At 47.9% G+C, this 21542-nt stretch overlaps 1 protein-coding gene across 1 annotated transcript; it reads right to left on the bottom strand.

Annotated features, from left to right (window-relative positions):
* Positions 1-6708: 6708 nt before the first annotated feature.
* LSG1 (large 60S subunit nuclear export GTPase 1) lies at positions 6709-18126 on the bottom strand. The gene is made up of 14 exons (XM_054639269.2): positions 17969-18126; positions 17777-17894; positions 17430-17550; positions 16772-16858; positions 15819-15905; positions 13722-13782; positions 12844-13020; positions 12254-12679; positions 11855-11956; positions 10895-11038; positions 10463-10586; positions 9771-9850; positions 8964-9137; positions 6709-7645 (listed from the first exon to the last, which is right to left on the bottom strand). The coding sequence occupies exons 1-14, from the start codon at positions 18047-18049 to the stop codon at positions 7466-7468; spliced, it is 1962 nt and encodes a 653-aa protein (XP_054495244.2). The 5' UTR covers positions 18050-18126; the 3' UTR covers positions 6709-7465.
* Between the last annotated feature and the right edge of the window lie 3416 nt (positions 18127-21542).

Genomic DNA, 21542 nt, shown 5'->3' with positions numbered 1-21542 from the left:
GCCACAGCCTGGGGCCTTCCTGAGCCAAAGAGCCAGCCCTGGCCTGCCTCCCTGAACTCCTCTCATCATTCATCCCAGTCTTGCTGCCCAAAATAGCCTGCAATGATTTCCGCAGTTAATCTGGGCCTGCTCTGAGCCTGCAGGCTATAATCTGAATTTGGCTCTAGCCAGCTCCATTTCAGACTTCCCTGTCCCCTTACTCTGAGACACAGCAAAGGCGCTCCTCCTTTCCTTTTCTCTGCTATCCCAAGGGTACCCATCCCATCACATCCCCTCTTTGGGACAGGACAGTGCTGCAGAGGCTCACCTCTATCCTTACTGAGATGCCACCTGTGCCCCTTGCACCTCTTCTCGTGGCCTGTTTAGCTCTGGGCACTGGGGAAGACATTAGATTGTCTTCCAGCCCTTTCCCAACCAGCTCCCACTCAGCACTGCTCCCATGACAGCCTTCTCTTTGGTAGCACCTGATCGTGCTCCCATTCCTGCCTACGTGGACACCACTCTGTCCCTGTCCCCCCACTCTGAAAAATAACCTATAACACATAGAACATGTCACACTGTTCCTCAGCCACTCAGCAATGCTTTCAACATCTGCCACTAGCTTTGGGATGTTCACATACCCAATAGAAATGTATCACTAGCAAATGTTGTGGCCTCATTTTTCTTAGCTCTTCCAAAGTGTTTAAAGTAAGATTTAAAGTGAGACACCAAGCTATGTGATGCAACTGACACCCTTGAAGGATGGGATGCCATCCAGAGGGACCTTTACAAGCCCTAGAACTGGGTTCATGGGAACTCCATGAGGTTGAACAAAGGCAAATGCAAGGTCCTGCACCTGGGTTGAGGCAAGCCCTGATATCAATACAGAACAGACTGAGAGCAGCCCTGCCAAGGACTTGGGGGTGCTGGTGGATATGGGCCAGCAATGTGCACTGGCAGCTCAGAAAGCCAAAGCTGTCCTGGGCTGCATCTAAAGCAGCATGGGCAACAAGCGAGGGAGGAGATTCTGCCCCTCTGCTGTGGTGAGACCCCACCTGCAGGACTGCACCCAGCCATGGGGTCCTCAGCATAAGAAGGACATGGAGCAGGGCCAGAGGAGGCCACAAAGATTATCAGAGTGCTGGAACAGCTCTCCTATGAGGAAAGGCTGAGAAAGTTGTGGCTGTTCAGCCTGGAGAGGAGAAGGCTTGGGGCTGACCTTAGACTTGCCTTTCAGTACTTGAAAGGGACCTACCAGAAAGATGAGGACAAACATTTTAGTCAGGCCTGTTGTGATATGACAAGGGGTAATGGATTTAAGGTGAAGGAAGATTAATTTAGATTTAGGTTTGAGAAAGAAATTCTTTACAATGAGGGGAAACACTGGAACAGGTTAGCCAGAGAGGTGGTTGTTGCCTCATCCTAAGGAACATTCACAGCAGGGTTAGATGGAGCTCTGAACCTGATCTAATTGAAGATGCTCCTTGCAGGGGTGATGGACTAGATGGTGATTGAAAGTCCCCTTCAACCCAAACTATCCTACGACTTCCCTTGCAGGAGTGTAAATGAAGGACACAGATGCTCCCATGGCATGGAGCAGGAGCAGGCCAAGGCTGCTGGTCCAAGGCTCACTGAAGCACTGGGAGCCCCCTGTGCCCACTGCACAGCTGTGAGAGCCAGAGCCTCTGGCCAGGAGATCCCAGCTCACACAGACATACATCCTCCTGAGCTTCAGAGAGCAGCTGAGGTGCCCACCCCAGCGTCTGCAGCAGGGACTTTTGTTTCACTTGAGGTTATCTTATCGCCATAGGAAAGGCAATACAGCAGAAGAATTTCCTTTCCTTTATGCTTCCAGCCTTTCCATTGTCTGGCGTCTGGATTTCTGAGCCTTGCCACTCACCAATGTGCTCAGGCCTTTGGAAATATGAATGCAGGCCCTTCTTATCAGCAGGAGCTCTGCAAACGCTTTTTTTGCTGCTGCAGGCAAACCAGGCAGGGTCTGGTGGCCCCAGGCCCCATCCTCACCCCATTCATGAGCTGTGCATTTTCCACTGCCCAAGGCAGGTGCCAGCTCAGCAGTTCATTCAGAGGGATGGCAGTGCCAGGCAGCAGAGCTCGATGAGAATTGACCAAGGCATTGAAACACTATGGTTTTCCATTTCTTTCTTCCTTCCATGCCAACAATGAATCATGGGTCAGCCCTCCACACAGAGCACTGAGGACATACTCAGCCTGCTGGATGGGTTTCCATCTCACTGGTCCATGGTTCTTGGTGCTAAAATTAGGAGCCAGGGATTACCAGGAAATGTGGTGGCCACCAGCAGTGAGCCACAGTGAGGACTGTCCCTTTCTCCTGCCTTGCTGAGTGCATCAGCTGGCTTCAATTCCACTGGGCATGGCTTGTAAGCCTAAATGCAGGGGGAAACAGCAGCACAATCACAAGAGGAGACTGATGGGTTTGAATCCAGCTGTGAGGCTGCACCTCTCCCAAAGCCCCAGATCCAGAGAAGGAAGCCATCAGTGGTAAGAAAGGGGGAACCCCCATGCCTTATCTCAGCAGGACAAGCATGAAAGATGCTGGGAACTGTCCCTGCTCCACTAGGCAGTGCTTCAGGCACAACATGGCATGGCAGCCTGTGGTGGCACCCCAGAGCGCCCCAAAGAAGTACCTTCTGCTGCTTATTGCTTGTTTGGCTGAGGTGCTTGGATATCCTGGAGGGGCTGTAGCTTGTCTGAAGGTGCCTGGGCACAGCACAGAGCAAGGGTGAGCAGCAGGGCTGGGCTGGCTCCATTGCACCATCACATCCTCCAAGTCCCACTGTGAAGAGAAAGGGGCAGGAAGTGCCCTAGATGGGTGCCAGGGAGCCCCAGGCAGCTCCCTGGGCAGCAAAGGACCTGCACTGCCTCCTTCCAGAAAGGGGAACTGGCTGCATTTGAAACTATAAAGTTTTTGGTTCTCCCTTTCTCCATGGCAAAGCAGAACAGTGCTGGTTTCCATTTTTCTCACACACTTCCCTTGCTATCCAGTGTGAGGAGAGGGCTCAGGAGCACACAGAGAGGCCAGGCAAGATGTGGTGTCAAGAGTAAGAGAATCCCTTTTCCCTGAGACCACACAGCAGTGATTCCTGAGCATCCCCCCCTGCACTGCCCTGAGCACAGCCAGTTCTGAGAAGCTCCAAGCAGAGACACTCTTGCTGAAAACCCTGTGAAATCCCAGACAAGCCTGCACTGGTCTATCAATGCTGACCAAAACAAAGGGGCTCTGTAGATGCTTCCAGCTTCCTTTGCTTTGGGCAGGCAGAAAAAGCCTGGCTGGACTGCAGGACCTTCCCTCATGGATGATGTTTCTGGTTCTTTGCCTCAGCTCCCAAGTGATGAAGGGCTGGTGACATTTCCAGAAGGGCAAACCCAAGTGTGCTCCACCCAGCACACCCACCCTCCTCCTGCCCTGACACCACCCATGGGACAGACCCTTTTCCCACAGCCACAGCAAGAAAGAACACTGGGGCAGAGTTCCTCTGACTCAGTAGCGGTTTCTTTTCCTCTTGTCCTCACCATGACCTCTCTTTGGGTCTCAAGATGTCCTGGGCACCTCAGGCATTTAGCTTGGAGACATTATTTTCTGGAGAGCTGCTCCCTGCTCCTCTCCCAGCTGCCCCAGGATAATTTTCCCCAATATATATTTTTTTCCTTCTGCAGCAAAAAATGAAAAAACTTAGTAAAAAAGCTGGACTAGAGCCACCACACAGGGAAGGGGTCCAGCACAAAACTGCTCCTCACAGACAAATGGGGTAAAGGATCCCTCCTGCAGGGGCCAGGCAATGGCCTGAAGCTCCTCACAGGAGGGAAGGAGCTGTGACCAGAGAGGAAAGAAGAAAGGTTGCTTCTTACTTTAAAGCAACAGTGTCTCAGGAGAATTAGAAAAGAGTTGCTTCAATTTTGTAGGAACAGCTTGAGAGGCCCTGGACTCAGCTGCTGCCTTGCTGTGGCCAGAGCCACACTCCCCATGGTGGTCCCCTCGGCCACCTCCTTGCTGGGGTGGCTGGGAAGGGCAGCTCATGAGCCACTCTGCAGGGCTGGGCTGGGAGTCCTCGGGGAGCCACACCTCAGCTGGGATCCTGACCTGGAGCAGGAGCCGACACTGCTGCTGGGGGCACCCGGGCTGCTCCTCTGCCTGGGAAAGGCCGGCCCCTAACGGCAGGAGAGGGGCAGTTCAGCCTCCTCCAGACACACAACCGAGGAGCTTTGGGCTACGTGGAGACTGCAGAAAACCAGCGAGATGCCACATGGCCATCCCTTGCTGCAGACTCCCTGGTGCAAAAAGCCATCATCCCTTTGATCCTTGACCTGAGACGTTGGGAAAAGATCAGACACCTGACCCTGACAGCCCCACAGTCTGCAGTGGGGTGATGGGCAGAGGATTTATGTACTGCTGGCTCTGCCAAGCTGAGGGGAACGAAGCTCCTACATCACTTGCTACCAACTGCAGTTAGAAGAGCCACAGCACCCACAACAGAGTGGCTTAGGGATTTGCATCCTGGCATCCCTACCTGTCAACTGCTCACCCATGATGCTTCAGCTTTCAGGAAGACAGTAAAACTACTCTTCCTCAAAACAAGACTGTAAAACACTTTTTTGTAGTAGCTAGATGGCCTAGATGGCAGCTCAGACATGCAATGACAAGCTCACACATGCAATGTGTGTGAAGCAGAGCACCAGTTCTCTGGACATCCAGGGCAGAGCTGGTGATTCCACCACAGGCTGCCAGTGCTGCCCCACAGGTGTGACAGCCAGCACAGACCCACCCATGATCTCTGGGACACCACCTGCTGTGGGACAGATTGCAGGCTGGAGTGAGACCCCCTGAACCTGGCAGCAGGGACCTGCAGGGAGAGCTGTAGGTCACAATGCAAGTGCAACATACCATCAAAGGCCAGTTCAGCTCCAAAACATATTCCCAAACCAGTTCTGCATTTCTGCTGCAGGTATCTGTGCAGGAGGAAACATCAGCCAGGAAAACAAACTGCATGCATTAAAAGGAAAGTGGCCTGAAAGGGGAGACAGCACTGGGGTGCTGGGGATCCCAAAGAAGAGACTGGAACCAGTTGCAGCCTGCACACTCCCTCTACACACACAAGGCACTTGAAGAAAACAGCACTCCAAAATGGAAACTGGCCTTCTCCAGACAGCAGTGCAGCAGCAGAAGCTCATTCACAGGTGGCCAGGGCAGAGCACATTGTCTCCTTTGTGCTGGCTCTGACAATGAGCAGTGCCCACATGGCCTCACGCCTGCCAGCTGCTGCCATGTGCTGTACTGAGCTGTCAGCAAGGCCTAGCTGGCACTGCCCAGTGAGGGATGTGGTTCAGCAACATATCAAACCACCACAGGAAAGCATTAATTTGCCTCTTACCTATTCTGCTCACTGCCTAGTAACAGCATGAAATATTAACAGATCTTTACATCCTTCTTCTGTTGAGGCAAGAGTCCTTTAGCACAGCAAGGAGCAGTTTGCATTTAACACCTGAGCACACAGTACTTGCTTGGTCATATTTACATTATCCTCCACTCACTCAGGCAAACACTGCAAGTTGCTTGGCAGGTCTCATGGCAAAAGGCTTCTGCAAGCAACAAGCAGTCACCCCAAGTCTCAGGACCTGGGGATTTCTGTCACTCACTAGATTTGGGAGGGTCTACATAAGGACTCAGCCTGTCCAGCAAGGTGGCTCATGGAGACCCAGCCAACAGGAAAGGGCAGACAATGCAAAAGAAGAGAACTTGGGTACATGCAACATAGGCTAACAATTCAAAATGTTTCTAAAGCAGAAAAACAGAATAGGAAAAAATGTTTTAGACCTTCAATAAAAGATACTCAGTTTGACAGGTAATAGCTTCACACAAAACAGGACAAAAACTAAGGAGTGTTTCTGAGCAATCAAGTTCCTAAAGCACTGTAAGGAACAAAAGCAGATACCTTTCCTGCAAGGAGGGTGGAGAAGTAAGATCTGAGTGATTTGGCTAAGGCACAACCTTTTCAGGAAACAAAGGCAAAGATCACCTTCTCCAGGAGAACTAGATTAAACAGTCTCTCCTGAGAATCTACTTTCTGCTACGGTACACTGATTTAAAACACCATTCACCATTTTAATTCAGGGTAATTATACTTTACCTTTACACATGGCAGGGAACTATCTCCCCTCCAATTAGGAACTTGAGAGCAGGCACTCCAGGGAAAGCAGGAGCTGAGGTGAGAGCTCTGCTGTCAGGGGACCCTCTGCATACACAGTGCAAGCTGCCTGTACAGGACACACACAAAGGGTCACAAAGCCAAAACTGGCTTGGTTTGCTGTGGCTTTGCTCAGCAGTTGCTTTCATCTCTCCATCCACATTTAAAGCCTGGAAAGTACAGAATTACAAGACAGCAATCCCTTTTTATAGCATCAAGAGACCAGCATCATGTGTTATTCCTTCCACCCCCTAAAAACAAAGCATGACTCGTCTTCATGAGCTTTTCCAGTCCTATCATTACTCCCTGTGCTGAACAAGGAACAAAGAGCTCTGACCAAGGGCACAAACATTTTCTCAGTAGGGCAGCTGAGAAGTAAATCTCACTTTAATCTGACCCCAGGTAAGTAAAGTCTTTTTAGCATCAAATACTCAGGTACTCAATTAAAATCTGCTAATAGACAATTCTCTGACTTAGGACAATGAGACAGATCATGACACACATACAGGAAGTAAAATCTCAAGTATATTTAAGGACAAATTAGCACCAGATTTTTAGGCAGTCATATGGAGCCAATGTTTTAAAATACCAGTGGGAAGTCACACGAAAACAACTGATACCAGCTCAGTGTAAAGGATATAAAAGCAATATTTTCCTTGCACAGTGTGCTGTGCTCTGCTCAAGCTGGGAAATAGGGAGTGGTTACAGATTCTACAGAATAGGACTGAGAATAGCCAAGAAGGAAGAGGGCAATAAAGATCATTCTACCTTATTTGTCAACACACTAAAGCATTTTGTCAAATCAACAAACAAGCCTTAAAGACCAGAAAAAAAAAAAAAAAGAAAAAGAGCAATAGTGTCTCAAAATGTAACAAACATCACTCATTGAAATTCAACTGTTTAAAGATTTTACTGAGTTTTACCAGGGCTTGCTTTGATTGCAACAGCTATAAAACACATCCTTTATGGAAGGAAAAAAACATTCCTGCACAGCTCCATCTGCTCCCATTGAAAGGATGTTTCAACAGCAGTCAAATGTCTGGGCTGGCTTCCAGATAACAGGAACAGCCAGGTCTCTTTTGTTCACAGAAGGGATGAACTCCAGCCACCAGAGCCTACTCTCATCCCCTGCCAGGCCAATCCAGTGCAGAGAGCTCCCAGGTGAGCTAGTGTTGCCCACTTATCTGTTTTTTTCCCCCTCAATCAAGGCCTGTGAGACAGTGCAGTCCCTGCCCTGAAAAGGCAAGATACCAGTGCCACAGCTAAGCCTCCAGGTGCTTGGTGATCCTGCGGATTTTCTCCTTCTTGTTCCTGTTCCCGTGTTTTTTCCAGGGCTTTCCCACCACGTTGGCAGGGTTGGGTGCAGCCGCAGGCACGAGGCCGCTCCCAGGCCGGTAGCCCATGGCAGCCCGGACCCCTTTCATCAGGGCACGAACATTCTCCTGGAAAAGGAGACACAACCTCCAGTGACCAAGGAGAAGATCCTCAACCACTGCAGTATGCCAGTAGAACCAGACACAAGCAAGCTCAAACCCAGCAGGGCCTGCCCAGCCCCTGCTCCGGAGCTGCAGAAAGGTCACGGCAGGCAGCCGAAGCTGCCAAGCTGTGCCGGGTCCCCGGCGTCTGCCACTGACGTGACACCGTGTCCCAGCCAGCACCAGCTCCAGCACCAGGATGGATCCTCACAGCCTCTGCTCTGTGCACAACAAATTGTCTTCACAAATAAATCTGGCGCCCAGGAAAGCCACAGACCAAAATAAGTTGCTCAAGTCTGGAGCGTGGGCAGCACTGACAGGGCTCGCAGCTTGTGCCAGCACTTTGGGCAGACAGAGCAACAGTCTGGTAATCCCAAAAATGCTTTTCAGGTCACAGTTTTCTGAAATAGCTCACTTTTTTTTTTTTTTTTTTTTTTTTTTTTTTTTTTTTTTTTTGTAAAGAGCCTGAGTTTTTGTTTTCAAAATGCATGATTATCTTAGCTGTGCTAAATAAATGGTCTTCACATCCAGCCAACCACACAGAATGGAACATGCTATCTATCACCCATCCTGTTCACAGCCAAAAACCTGTTCTAATCCTTGTCAGGTATGCAGATCTGGTCAGTTATGGATTTCATATTTCACTCTAAGTGAAATAGACTTTTGCCTCTTTTCAGTCGTGTAGAGGCAAAACAAATGCCTGTAGGATCTACCACAAATCATACAGGTTAAGAAAAATTCCCATTTTCTACCTAATTTTGAGATTTCTTAACTGGATTTTAAATCAGTTGGTATTCTTTTCATCTGATTTCAGGTTCTGAGTCAAAACCTCAATGTAATACTAAATTATCTTAAAAAAGCTTATCACAGCCTCTAAATACATCAGCTCAGGAAAGGAATGTCACTTGGAAGGACCTGTTAGTTCCAAACCATGTTCTGGGTCAGTTGTCAAGTCATTCCTCCTTGTCTTTCTTCCCAGTCACCCTCCTGTTTGCTCAAGATTGATGTCTGATTCCTAACAACAAGGGTCACCCTGCTGATCTCTGAAAAATCATCTGTGCACACCTCACTAGCAATCTTTCTGTCACTGAGGACATTCCCAGTGATTTAGGAGGTAATAAAAAGAACAGAGAGCTCTTGGGTAGAAATTACATGCAAATCCCACAGCATTAAACACCATTAACTCAACCCAGCACACCTCCATCCTCAAAGGTGGTTTTCCTCCAGTAACTACAGATGAGTGCTGCAGCAAAAATTCCTAGAACAAATCTTTTCCAGAATTTACCTGATGGAAAAAAGTTTTGTCCACCACATTTTCAATTTGTTTTGCTTTGGTATTTTTCTCAGGCTTCACCTGTCCAGTGGCCTGCAAAGTTGTTCTGTCAGGGCATCTTTGATGTTGGTGCTGAAAATCATTTGGGTCAATACCAGGAGGTGGGTGGCAATATAACAGCTTCCCCTGTGAAAGCAATGGGACTTAGTTACTAAAAAGACAGTCAGAGAGGAAAGAAAACAACTCCACACCTAAGAAGGGCCTGAAGTTTAGGGGTTCACACTGGCAGACTATCAGTACACTTTATTTCTTCTCCCAGACAACAACTGGCTTGACTCCTAAGGTTAAGTACTGTTGCACCTCTACATCAAAGCAACATTTGCAGCTGCAGTGCCCAGATGCAAACAACACAGAGCAAAACTCTCAGGAGCACCAGAGGATCCTATTAAGAAATTATCAACAGTAAGTTGCCAAGAGGTGCTAAAGCAGCATGCAATATTACAACACTCACAGCAACAGTCCTTAGTGCCAAATATTGGTCCAGCAGTACATTATGGGTTCATTTCTTGAGTATCTGCTAGCTACTTTGGAGATATGATTATTTTTTTAGCTGGCATCATATTTTTAAGCAATCACCTTTCTAAGATTAGGCAGCTTCAGAAATTCAATTTATTCTTTTAAAACACAAAAGCAGGCCAATCTCAAGAGTCTTTTGATACATGGTGATTTTATCCAGAGAAACAGAATTGACTTTATTGTACTCCAGTGCAACCTTTAATTCACCTCTGAGAAGAAAACCCAGATGTAGAAAGCACTTACATTGACATAATCTTTTAACACATATCGAGCTGATCTCGGCTGGTCTGGCTGTCCATGAGATGTCATAAAGCCCCTCATATCTGGAAGAGAAATCCAAAGTATATTCTTTGTAAGTACAAGAGAATGTTAATGTGTTCTCCTCTGCTGCCTAACCACCCATTCATATTCTTTCTCAAAAATACTCCCTTAGAACAAGGCTTCTCTTGGGGAAAGCAGGGGGAAAAAGAAGGGAAGAACTTTGGTGACTGTAAAGGTACTGCAGAAGCACCCTGACCTGAAAGAAATTATAAGAGCTGACACCTCCCTACTAGGAGAAAACTGCTAGGGTTTTATTTTTGTTTTAAAGGCAGAGAATGAGAATTCACTGCATTCTTCAAAGTCTAATTCAGACCCAGATGGTGGGAGGTATCTGAAAGGGTAAGAGCACCACACTATAGACTGGCAGGGCATTCCACCAGTATCTTCCACACCATCACTACATCTGTCAGATAAGACTGGCAAAGCACCACTCCAACTCCCACAGGAGACGAGCCATTAACAAAGACCATTCCTGAGAGCAGGGCAAGTCCTATCAAAGAGGTCCAATGCACAAAACCCCCAGGCTTAGGAAAACTTTACAATGTTCTCCTAAGGCCATGTTCAGGACCATGCACACAGTGGAGGTGACAGGTTTTAAAAGGATCATCACTCACATCCATATGCTGTTAGCAGCTCTTCAGCTGTTGGCTTTCGATCTGGGTCCTCATCTTCCCTTGGCCTTATGATATTTATTCCATAGGTTGCTTCCAAAATGTTTCGTGGGATATGCTGGCAAACATAAGCTAGTGAAGGAAACCACTTTGTCATTTACAGCTACACAAGTAATCTTGCCCTTGTCACTCTAGGAGCACACACAAAAGAATGACTTTTGGATTTTGTTGCAAACCAGAAAAATAACAGGTCTGAAAACACAACTAAGTTGAAATGAGATAGGAAAAGACCAACACAGCAGGACTGTTATCCAGTATGTCCCACCTCCCTCAAAGCATGAGCACATGTGCTGCTAGCAGGGCTGGAACACGCTACTTGGCATACTCCAGATCCAACCCTTGCATGCCCTCTTACAAACCCCATGCAAAGGATATTAGAGAAACAGGTGGAACGTGGTCCCTCATCTGATCTATAGGCAGAATTCCAGAACAAATCATTTCTGCCTTGGTAGAGACGAAAGATGGCATCACCAGACCGGGGCAATCACAAAGGCACAGGCCAGGCTCCACATACAGGGTCTACATGATAAATAACCTATTAGTTCACTATGGCAACTCAGTGTCCACGGAGGTAAAAGGAACAAAAAAAAAATAAATTCAAACACACAGATGAAACATGGATGCAAATGACAATAAGGAGAAATTCTACTAACACAGACATCTGCCCTGCTGGTCCCAGCCAATGAATTAAGCAGATCAGATGTAGAAGACAGCAACATTTTTCAAAGTTCCTAAATAAGGTGTCCAGATGGGGGCAGCAAGATCTTCAGCTCTTCAGTCTGATGGGAGAGGAGAAAGCACTCCAGAAACCTTTAAGTGTGTTGGACCTTCTGAAACAGCTGGGAGTTCAAAAAGTACAAATCCCACAATGGTCCCACACTATAGCATTGGAGCAGCTACCTCAAAATCAAAGTTTGATCAATATGAAAATATCAGCAAAACTACATTTATTCACAGCCATGATGTTGACAAGGATAGTTTGAAGCCTTGACCTTAAGCTACTTGGAGGAACACTCATGTTAAAAAGCTTCTCTCCTCATGACTGGTGTTGGAAGAAAGGGACAAGGTAACTAAATAAAATCAGGATATAAACCGTGCCCCATTGCACAGCAGCTCTCATGAGCGACTCAAAATCGAGCACAAGTTTAGAAGCAAGAATTAAAGTTCCAAAATTATACACATCAAGACCACTCCTCTCCAACCTACTCTGCTGACCATAGGTCAGGCTGGCAGAGTTCTCAGTGAGTGCATGTGGTTGCAACTAGGTCATAATGAAGCTCTCTTCCACTGGGGAGAAGAAATTACAAAAAGACTGATGTTATTTGTTAGCAGTACCTGGAAGTGCTTTGTACGGCCTGGTGTAGCAGACACCGACACCTTCTTATTTCCAAGGATTGTGTTGATGGTTGAACTTTTGCCAACATTAGGGTAACCCACCTAGATGACAAAGTGAAATGTTATTAGGCAGGGTGATGCCAAAAGACTCACAGAGCTCTGACACAAAAGTTTTTTAATAAAATGTTCTAAAAAAAACCAACTAGGGCAAGCAGGGGGGCACGCTGACCTCTAGGAGCTTCAGTATTAATCTTTGCACAAAACCCACAGTGGTTTGTGCTTGCCAGTTTTTATACCCTTATGGGAAGCCAGACTACAGGATGAATTTTTCCCATGGAGGGCACATGGAATTAGAATTTAGATTAAGTAAGTTCCATTTAGGCACTAAGTCCAACTTACCAGCCCAACATTTACTTCCCCATCCTTCACCCTTGGTCCATTGTGCATAGTTTTGAATATCTCCAGCAGCTCATCTCTCTGTACCAGATGGCTGAAGTTCCTGACGTTCCTGTTCTGCTCCTGCACTCTGTGCTGCACTGCAGCACCATCAGTTCTGCTTTCCATCCTCTGTGGACCAACAGCATTTATGCTGTCACCAGCTTCATCTTCAGAACACGTTTGCCAGTCCTCCTCTTCATCATCTTCACAGTCTTCATATTCATCACTGCTGTTATCATCACTCCCCAAGGCCTGGTTTGCACTTTGCCAAGTGCTGCCTGTGGATGCTCTTTCTGCACTTCCTTGTGCTGTGTTGTCATCTTCCTGACTGGAGCCATCATCCTCAGAACCGCTGGGGTGCTCTGCTCCCCCATCAGAGCCCAGTTCCTGTGGGAACAGCAGTTCAGAGGTGAAATGCAAAGACAACCCCAAGCCTTGCTGCTGGCTCAGTGAGCTGTCATCAGCCAGATCCCAAGAGCTGACAACCCAGTGCTTATCTATTCCCAGCTGCAGCCAGCACAGACCCAGTCTGACCTGGTCACCTGCAGTACCTTTGATTCTCCACACAGCCGTTCACACTCTGCCAGAGCTGACCAGAACACCACCTTGACACCCTCCTTCTCAAAGAACTGTGCCCAAGCAGCACGTTGCTCCTCACTCAGCAAATCTGCTTTGTTGATCAGGATCATGTTCTCTTTGTCTTTACTGACTTCCTTAACATAACTTTCCTAAAGAAAACAAGAGAAGGATCAGTTTGCCCTCTGGTTTCAACTCCTTCCACCCCAAGACAACACAAGATCACCAAAACAAATTAACCCATGCAGCTCCACACGAGTGTAGCCAAGCTTACCATCCCTAGGTTGATGAAGTGCTGTTCAGCAGACAGCCACAAGAACAAATTGGAGCATGCAACTACCACAATACAGCTTGTTGCTGGCCATGTGTGCAAACGCCTTGTCTGCCTAGAGCTGTGACAAGATATTAATCAGCACCCTGCAGCAGGAGCTCCTAAGATAACTATTTGAGCAATTTCATATCTCCCTGATGCAGTGTTCTATAGCCTATCATTACAAACTTGTCACTTGAATAATTTTTGATCCTTTGTAATCCTCACCCACTTTTATTCCACTATGCTTTTACAAAAGACAATTCCTTTAGGTGAGGACACTTCTAATGGGTAATGAGAAATAAAATAGTATCTGCAATGTAACATCTGCAGAAGAGCCTCTAAATCCACAACATTCTGTGTGAAATACCAAAAGAAAAAAAAATAATTTCATGCCTGAATACTTTTATGAATTAATAAGATATCCACTCAGGCACTACAACAAAACAGCTTCAAGGTGGCTGAATGCATTGAGCAAAAAATATATCACATAAACATTAAGACATAAAATGAAGACAAGATTCAAGAAAGTTGTTTACTTACCAGGTCTTGACATCTAAACAGAAGGGGGTTTCTGGCATCTACTATCTGGACTACAATATCACTGCAAAAGGAAAGGAAAGCCCCATGAAGTAGTCATTCTTACATTGCCCCAAAGAAAGCAGTAAGACACAGCAATTATTCATTTTTAGGTTTTCCTTGGAATTTTAATAGTTTCAATTGTATTATCCTACTAAATATCTTTACTGAACAACAGAGCATCTCAGCAGCCCACCTGCCCAACAGAGCCATGCTTGTGCTACAAGCTAGTACTGCCATACAGTGTTTCCTCCTCACTTGGCTCATTCTCCTGCACAAATGTACAGGCAGCAAGGGGGAAGAAAACATGCCAATTCTGCCAACCCATCTACCCTTCAGAAATACTCAGCAGGCAAGAACGACAGTAGTGGTACTCCATCTTTTAGAATGGTACTAAAAACTGTGGTAACACAACTTTGTTTCTGTCTGTTCTCATCCTCAACTGTGGCAGGGTGGTTACAGAGAGAAAGAAGAGGTGGTTTTCCTACACAGTGAGTGGAACATTGTTGTCCTTGCATGGAACAAGATGTACAAAGCCTCCCACAAATGACATACAGATTCTAAGTGTTTGCTATTGGATATTTTCAGAAGTTCCTCTGTGCTCTTTTTGTGACAAAAAGCATAAAACAATGAAAAAATAGCCTTAGATTTCAGTAAAATATGTTGTTCCCCCATGCAAGCAAGGCCTTGCAACATACTTCTAGGAAACACCTTCCAAGCCCAGAGACCAGGTTGCCACCACATACACGAGCAGGACTCATTAGTTCCACACACTAATTAAATGCAATGGCTTCAGATCCCAAAGGCATTCATGGTTCTTTTGTCAAAAGGAGGGGAAAATTTAACTACAGCCTCTTCCACTAGAACTTTTCCAAGCAAGTAATTTAAAATACTGCCAGGTATTATCACATACTAATTCCATTTGTTTGACAGGGATTTCTGTTAAGTCAGGACAACTTCAGAACACCACAGGTCACATGGAAGAATTTCAAGTTTCACTAGGCTGTTTGTTATGCGTTAAAAAAAAAAATCAATAACCCCCCCAAGAGAATAATTTAATAAGCCCCATGGGTACAAAGAGGACTGCACAGTTACAGACGTTCAAAGATCAATATGAGGGAAAGCTGACACCATTGTACTGGGATGGGATACAGAGAAGTTACTGAAGGCCACTGCTGGGAACTAGTTTGAAGCAAGTTCATGGAAAAGGCTGATAACAGATCAAATTATCTGGAAAGGTTAAAGGACTGAGTGACTTTTCCATTCACTTCTGAGACAGCATCCTCACTCTACATGAAATAAAAAGCTTCAACAGGAGCAGAAAGGCATTAATGACACATTCCAGTCACCTCCAAACACCCTGCACACTCACAGTGTACATCATGATACCCTAGAGTGGATGCTCCTGACCAGCACTCTCCCAGCCAAGGGCCCAGCAGCACTCAGTACAAAGGCCCTTCTGTGAAAGGACCAGCTCACCATGACCTCACTGGTGAAGCATTTTTCAATTTTAGAAAAGTGAAATGAAATGATCTTAAGCCTAATAACTAGTGAAATTAAATGCCCCAGTTAGATTAATGTAGCAGATAGCACTCTTATTGTATTACAGCTCAGCAGAGCAAACAAAGCTATTCCTGTGGTATGACAGCCTGTTGTCTTCTGTGCACTGCTGCAACTTCTCTGTGTGGCAAAGAGACAAGGACCAAGAAGTTCCTTCTTTCCCAACATTACTTAGTCCTTGCCTCCTGCTCCTGAACATCAGCTGCTGCAGTTTGGTTGGGAAGGAGGGGAAGGGTTAATCTTGGCAAGAGACCTCAAAGGCACTTTCTCAAAGGAGGCCTCCAACACAGTTACTGGGGACTCACAGTGAAGCACTGCACATCACACTGCTCAGAGCTAGCAGGCACCACAAAAACAAAATCACTGAAGTGCTGATAATAAAACATTACTAACTTAATAATTTTTCCTGTGCTGAGACACTTGAAGCTTGTCTCAAAAGCTGCAATTCAGGAAAATACATTCAACATCACTTTTTAAAAAGTGGATAGCAAAATACTTTACCTTCTTTCAATGACTCTCCAAAGCTGACGCCAAAATTCCAAGTTTCTTTCAAATGGGGTTAGAATTAACTTTTTCTCTTCCTCAAGGCTAAGGCAAACAGAAAAAACATCACATTTGGTCTATGACAGGCTGTAAGATCACTCCCAGGTCTTCCCTAGATCCAGAAGGCTTTAGTTTTGCACAGAATAATCAAACCAAACTCATACAGAGATACCATTTCTGATGATTTTTCAAACAGATCAAGCCCTCAGGTACACTGCTGTACCAGTGGCACTGGTTTAGTGGTGACACAACGACTTCTGATCTTGTCAATACAGAAGTGGTAAAAGATGGAAAGAGCAAGAACTCATCAAGAGTCTGCCTGTGAAATTTGAGAGCCATGATAACAAATGAGAGAAGTTATCCCAAGTGCCAGTAGTTTTTTCTTAATTGAGTACCACTTGGAAAAAAACCTGAAATTTGGGCATGGTACCTGAAATACCTCTATACAACCTTTAAGTTGGTGTTAACAGCACCTGAACAACTTTACTCAGGGCAAGCATGGGTTTGCAGGATGTGAGCAGATATCACCCAAGTCTCCAAGCCAGCAGATGCAGTGCCAGACCAGCACAGGCTGCTGGATGCAGCAGGCTGGCAGCATGGCCTTCTATTCAGAGCAGCACTGTTGCTTTTAAAAGACACATCCAGTAACCCTCTACTTCACAGGTGAATTAAGAACATCACATGCCATCCTGAATTCATTTAAAAGAACATGCACACACAAGAGAGCTTTGCAGAGCTGAGCACAAAGACATGCTGCACTGTGGCAGGGATGTCCAGCCTTCCAGAACAAGTACAGAGAGGTACTGAGTAGATGATAGTTTTATTGGTCCAACAAGGATAAGTTCAACCCACTGCTTCCCCTGTCACTAAATGCCACCAGCTACTTACCCAGCCACAAGCAGCATACTCACTGGGCAAGCTGTCGCCTCCACTCGAGAAAGCTCTCTCTCTCTGCTTGCTTCAAGTCCTCTGCACTGGTTGTCCTATCCCAGTGTGGCCTATAACAAACATATTTTGGAGTGAGTGGTCAGAAATAGCAGTCAGTCCAGCAACATTACTTCAGTAAATAGAACATAAAAACCACACATTCAGCTATGCTGAAATAATGGTTCAGATGTGCATACAACTGTTTTCAGCAGCTTTAAATACACCTTCTTTCCTTGTTCCTTCCAAACTCCATTAGCAGAGAGCACGTACACCAGATACTACAAAGCTGTTTTCTTGAGCTAAGTTTTGTAGGGTCATTGAGATGGGGGTTAATCTCTCTGTTCACCATTCACAAAGCTCTGAAAAGGCTTACCAGGCACCCTGGATGCACCTGCCTCAGCAGTGCCAAGCTTTGGGCAGGAAACCCACACCATCAGGCCAGAGAGGCTGGCACTGGCAGCACTCACATGGCAGACTGGCACTGTACTGTGGGTTACAGCCTGCTCACATAGGTTAGTTAGTGGCTTCTCCAAAAGCAGTGTATTGCCAACCCGAGGGCTGTCCTCAGGCTTGCAGCCCAGAGGGATCAGCCCCGGAGGCCCAGTCAGCCAAGGGGCACCCAGGCAGCCATGCAGAACTCACCTCCGTGGGATGCGCAGGAACTCCTGGTTCTCCTGCTGCAGCTGCCGAACGCGCTGGGCCTCCTGTGCTGTGAGCAGGCCCGTGCAGCTCTGGGCAGACACGATCTGGGCATTCAGACGCTCTAAAGGAGAGACAGTCATCCAAAGCCACCTGTCCCCAGCGCTGCTACCCCTGCCACCCCATCCTGTCCCTGCAGACCCCAGCCCTGGCTCAGGGCCTCACAACCTGCCCCAGTTCCCGCGGGCCAGACCCACTGCCAGCTCCCATTGGCACCCACTCAGCCCAGAACCGGTGCCGCCCCGGCCCGGGGTCCCCTCCTCAGCCCCAGGCCCGTCCCAGCTGCTCACCGGCCACGAAGCGGGTGCCGGCCAGCTCGGCCGTGGCCAGGAACTCCTCCAGCGGGCTCTGCTCGGGCGCCGACCGCAGCTCCGGGCCGCGCTCGGCCACCACCTCGCTGGCGTGGAGCTGCCGGGACAGGACACCGCCGTCAGCTCGGGCCGCCCCGACCTCTCTCCCGCCTCCCCGGCCCCCCGGCGTACCCACGAGGAGGCGCCGCGCCGCTCCAGCCCGCGCTGCCGCTGCAGGCAGCGCCCGAGCCCATCGCTCCGCTTCTTGCCCATGTGCCGCCGCTGCCGCCCCGCCGACGGAAGGGGCGGGCGGACCGCCGCGTTCTACCGCCCCTTCCACCGCCCCTTCCGCCGTCCGCCCCTTCCACCGCCCCTTCCGCCGCCCGGAGCCTTAGCTGCGCTCGCCCCGCCGTGCCCCGGCGTCTGCCACCAGGCGGTGCCACCGCACCGGCACCTCGCCGGCCAGCCAGGGCGATAGGACACAGCCTGAACCTGCATAAGGGGAGGTTTAGGTTGGACATTAGGAAGAATTTCTTAACTGAAAGGGTGATTAGGCGTTGGAGTGGACTGCGCAGTGTGTTGGTAGAGTCACCGTCCCTGGAGGTGTTTAAGAATGTGGCACTTAGTGCCATGGTCTAGTTGATATGGTGTTGGACTCAGTATCAGAGGTCTTTTCCAACCCAGTTGGTTCTGTGACCATCCATCCATCCATCCATCCATCCATCCATCCATCCATCCATCCATCCATCCATCCATCCATCCATCCATCCATCCAATCTTTCTATCCCTCCCACCCTATGGTGCTCAGTATGGACACACCTCTCTCTGGGTCTCCCCTCCTCAGGCTCAGCTCTAACCTCCTGCCTCCCATAGCAGCCACCAACCCCACCAGTAATGAGCCTGAGGGCACGGTTCACTCCCACCCCAAGGTCGGTGCTGCAGCTGGAGGCCCTGGCACTGGGGTGGCACACAGGGCTGCCAGTCCCAGCCCTGCCCGTGGCAGTGCCACCAGCAGTGGGGCCAGTTTCTCTTGCTGGCTCGGCCTGGTGCAGATGCTATCAAACCACGCTGTGCAAAACCCTGCCCAGCAGCCAGCCATGGGGGCAGGGGTTTGTGTCTCCCTCTGGGGAAAGCCACCAGCTCCTGTGGCCAAGGCTGACCCCGCGCTGTGCAACACAGCCAGGCCAGTGCAGGTTCTCCTTCCCTAGTGTCCACCGTCCCAATACAGCAAACAGTGCATGTGAGGAATGATGGTGGCAAAGTGGGATCCTGGATGCAGATGTGGGAGGTACACTATGAGGTTCCTGGCAAAATCTAGACAGAGTCTGGGCATCTTTGCCAGATGGAGGAAATTGCATGACCAGCCACGGAACCACTGAATGGATTTTGGCAGCAGCCATTGTGACTGGTCTGGGTCAAGATGGGAGAACAGGTTAAATTAATAAACAACTTGACCTGTACTTGCTCACTGAACTGAATTATGAAGCATTTCTCCTTTATGGTTGTTGGGTTAAGGCCAGACAATTTTCACTACAACTCTGTAATGTGTATCAGTTGTAACTGGAGAATAACCTATCTAATTCCTGGAAAACAGAAGCAGAAAAAGCTTAACTTCAGGAGTTTGCCACCAACCAACAGCATGGCAGCATGCACAACCCCCTGGGCAGGAGCAGTCTTTTCTCTCTTCTCTATTCTCTTTTCTTTCTTTTTTCTTTTCTCTTGCTCCATGATAAACGCCCATTAGGAAGACACAGCTTTTATTTTCTTCTTCTTTTCAAAGCCAGTAACTGCATGGCATAAATTTCCCAAGGACGTCTGATCCTTTGCCATGCTCATCCCAGGCTCTGCCGCCACCACCAGCCAGGTCTGGCCCCTCCTTTGCTTCCTAAAGGCAAATAAGAGAGATGAAAGGGGACTCAGCAGTCACCTTTTCATTTAGGTGAGGTGCTTCAATGGAAGGCTGGTGGGCTGCAGACAGCAGGCAGACATTTAGTAAAATAATTTCTAATCGAGTAATCTTTAATAAAACCATCTCAAGTCTTTATGTGGGCACTGAAGCAGTAATATAAGTGCTCATTATTGTCTTTCTTTTGTACTTCAGTTAAAAGTTACCTTCCCTCTACAATGCATAATCACCAGCCAGAGCAGCCAGCCAGCCTGGCTGATCCCCACGCCTCAGGTCTGGCAGCACTTCTAGCCCCACGGCTGAGGCACGTGCAGTGCCATTCCCAGGCTGCCCAACCACAGGCTAAATGCTCTAATAATCCCATTGGCACAGCCCTGGCAGCACAGCCCCAGAACCATCAGGGTCTGGAGACTGTCAGTACAGATTGCAGAGCTCAATGGATCTCCATGGGACACCTGCAGCTCTGTTCAGTGGCATGAACTGGGAAACAGACACTCAAGGACAGGCAGAAGTGCTGGTGCAGTGGGAAAAGGAGGCTTGCTCCACCACCTGCAACCCATCCTGGGGCAGGGAGGTTTGAGAATAACCTGAAGAACAAAGATCTCTGCATTTAGGAGATGTTTTTCCCACACATTGCCCTTTTCCCCCCCACCTTTCCCCATTTCTAGACTGAAATGCTTCAGGGAACAGTTAATTGCAGGTATTTTCTACTACCTTTGTGAGACCTACTTAAGCAATGCCCAAATTGCCCTCATTGTTGCAACAGATACATTTCTGGGCACTTCATAAACACCAAGGAATTATTTCTGTCTGGTGATGCCAGCAGCACTGCGAAGATTGCTTTGAGCAGAGCAGTGCTGAAGGAGAAACAGACTGGGTCATCCAAGTGACAAAAACATCAGAGCTGGAGTAGTAATTGCCTATTTCTAATTGCCATGTTTCTCATCCCTCTCCCATTGCTCTGCTGTGTCTACCTGAGCAAGACAGGCTGCTGCTGGTCTCACCTGAACCCGACAGCCTGCTGCTTCTAGAAGACATTTATGCATGCATTTCACACAGTGCAAAGGGAAACTGAGGTACAGATGCTGTCACAAGAGCTGCACAGAGGCAGCTTGGCACCAGAGTGTACGTGCCAAGAGCACAGCCAGGCAAGGAGAGCTTGGAGGAGAGGGGCATGCTGCTGTCAAGTGTGAGAAAGCTGTTGATTTGCAGCCCATTCCCATATGATGGAGTATCTACCACTGCATGCAAAATGAACACAATTTTTGCTGTGGGGCTTTGTTTGTACAACTCATCTCTTTGACAGGGCTGGACTGAGGTGTTGTCCTGGGAGAGAAAGCACCTCTGTGCAGCACAAAACTTCTCACCACTCCTTTGAAAAGCACTGAGTGCCCAGCACTGTTGGCTCTTTGGAAAGTGGCCACAGCTTTGGGAATTCTCACAAAACCATTGCATAGACAAAGTAAAATCTGCTGTCCTTCCAGCACATTGTAATCATTGTCTTGGGCTTCTCTCTCAACTTCTTCTGCCTTGGAGCCAAACCACTGCTCCAGTTTTTGATGCATATCCTGAGAATTATTTAGCAGCAGCAGCTCTTTTTCAAAAGCCTGTGATAACAGTGCATTTTTGCCTAAAGGAAACATCGTTCTTTCTGGACAATTTTCCCTCCATGTTTCTTTAAGGCAGCACTGGGAGATCTCAGGACTGTGTCCCTAAAATATTCATGTGATGGCTATTCATTATTCATGTAGGTTCACAATGCTCAATTCAGCGGTACTGCCAGCCTCAGCCTGACAAGCAGACCCATTAAGAAACTGTCCCCACAACAGCCCTGAAAGAACACCAAGACAATTTTGCTCT

This window comes from Agelaius phoeniceus, chromosome 10, assembly GCF_051311805.1.
Source record: "Agelaius phoeniceus isolate bAgePho1 chromosome 10, bAgePho1.hap1, whole genome shotgun sequence".
Classification (NCBI taxonomy): Eukaryota; Metazoa; Chordata; class Aves; order Passeriformes; family Icteridae; genus Agelaius; species Agelaius phoeniceus.
This window is presented reverse-complemented; position numbering and strand designations above follow the sequence as displayed.

Bases quoted from the DNA above. Each gene is read 5' to 3' on its own strand.
- LSG1 (XM_054639269.2), bottom strand. From the start codon at position 18,049: ATGGGCAAGAAGCGGAGCGATGGGCTCGGGCGCTGCCTGCAGCGGCAG. The intron at 11,957-12,253 runs GTAAGTTGGACT...TTTGTCATCTAG, and splicing joins GGGAAGTAAATGTTGGGCTG to GTGGGTTACCCTAATGTTGG. The intron at 10,587-10,894 runs ATATCCTTTGCA...TCACTAGCTTAT, and splicing joins ACGTTCCACCTGTTTCTCTA to GTTTGCCAGCATATCCCACG.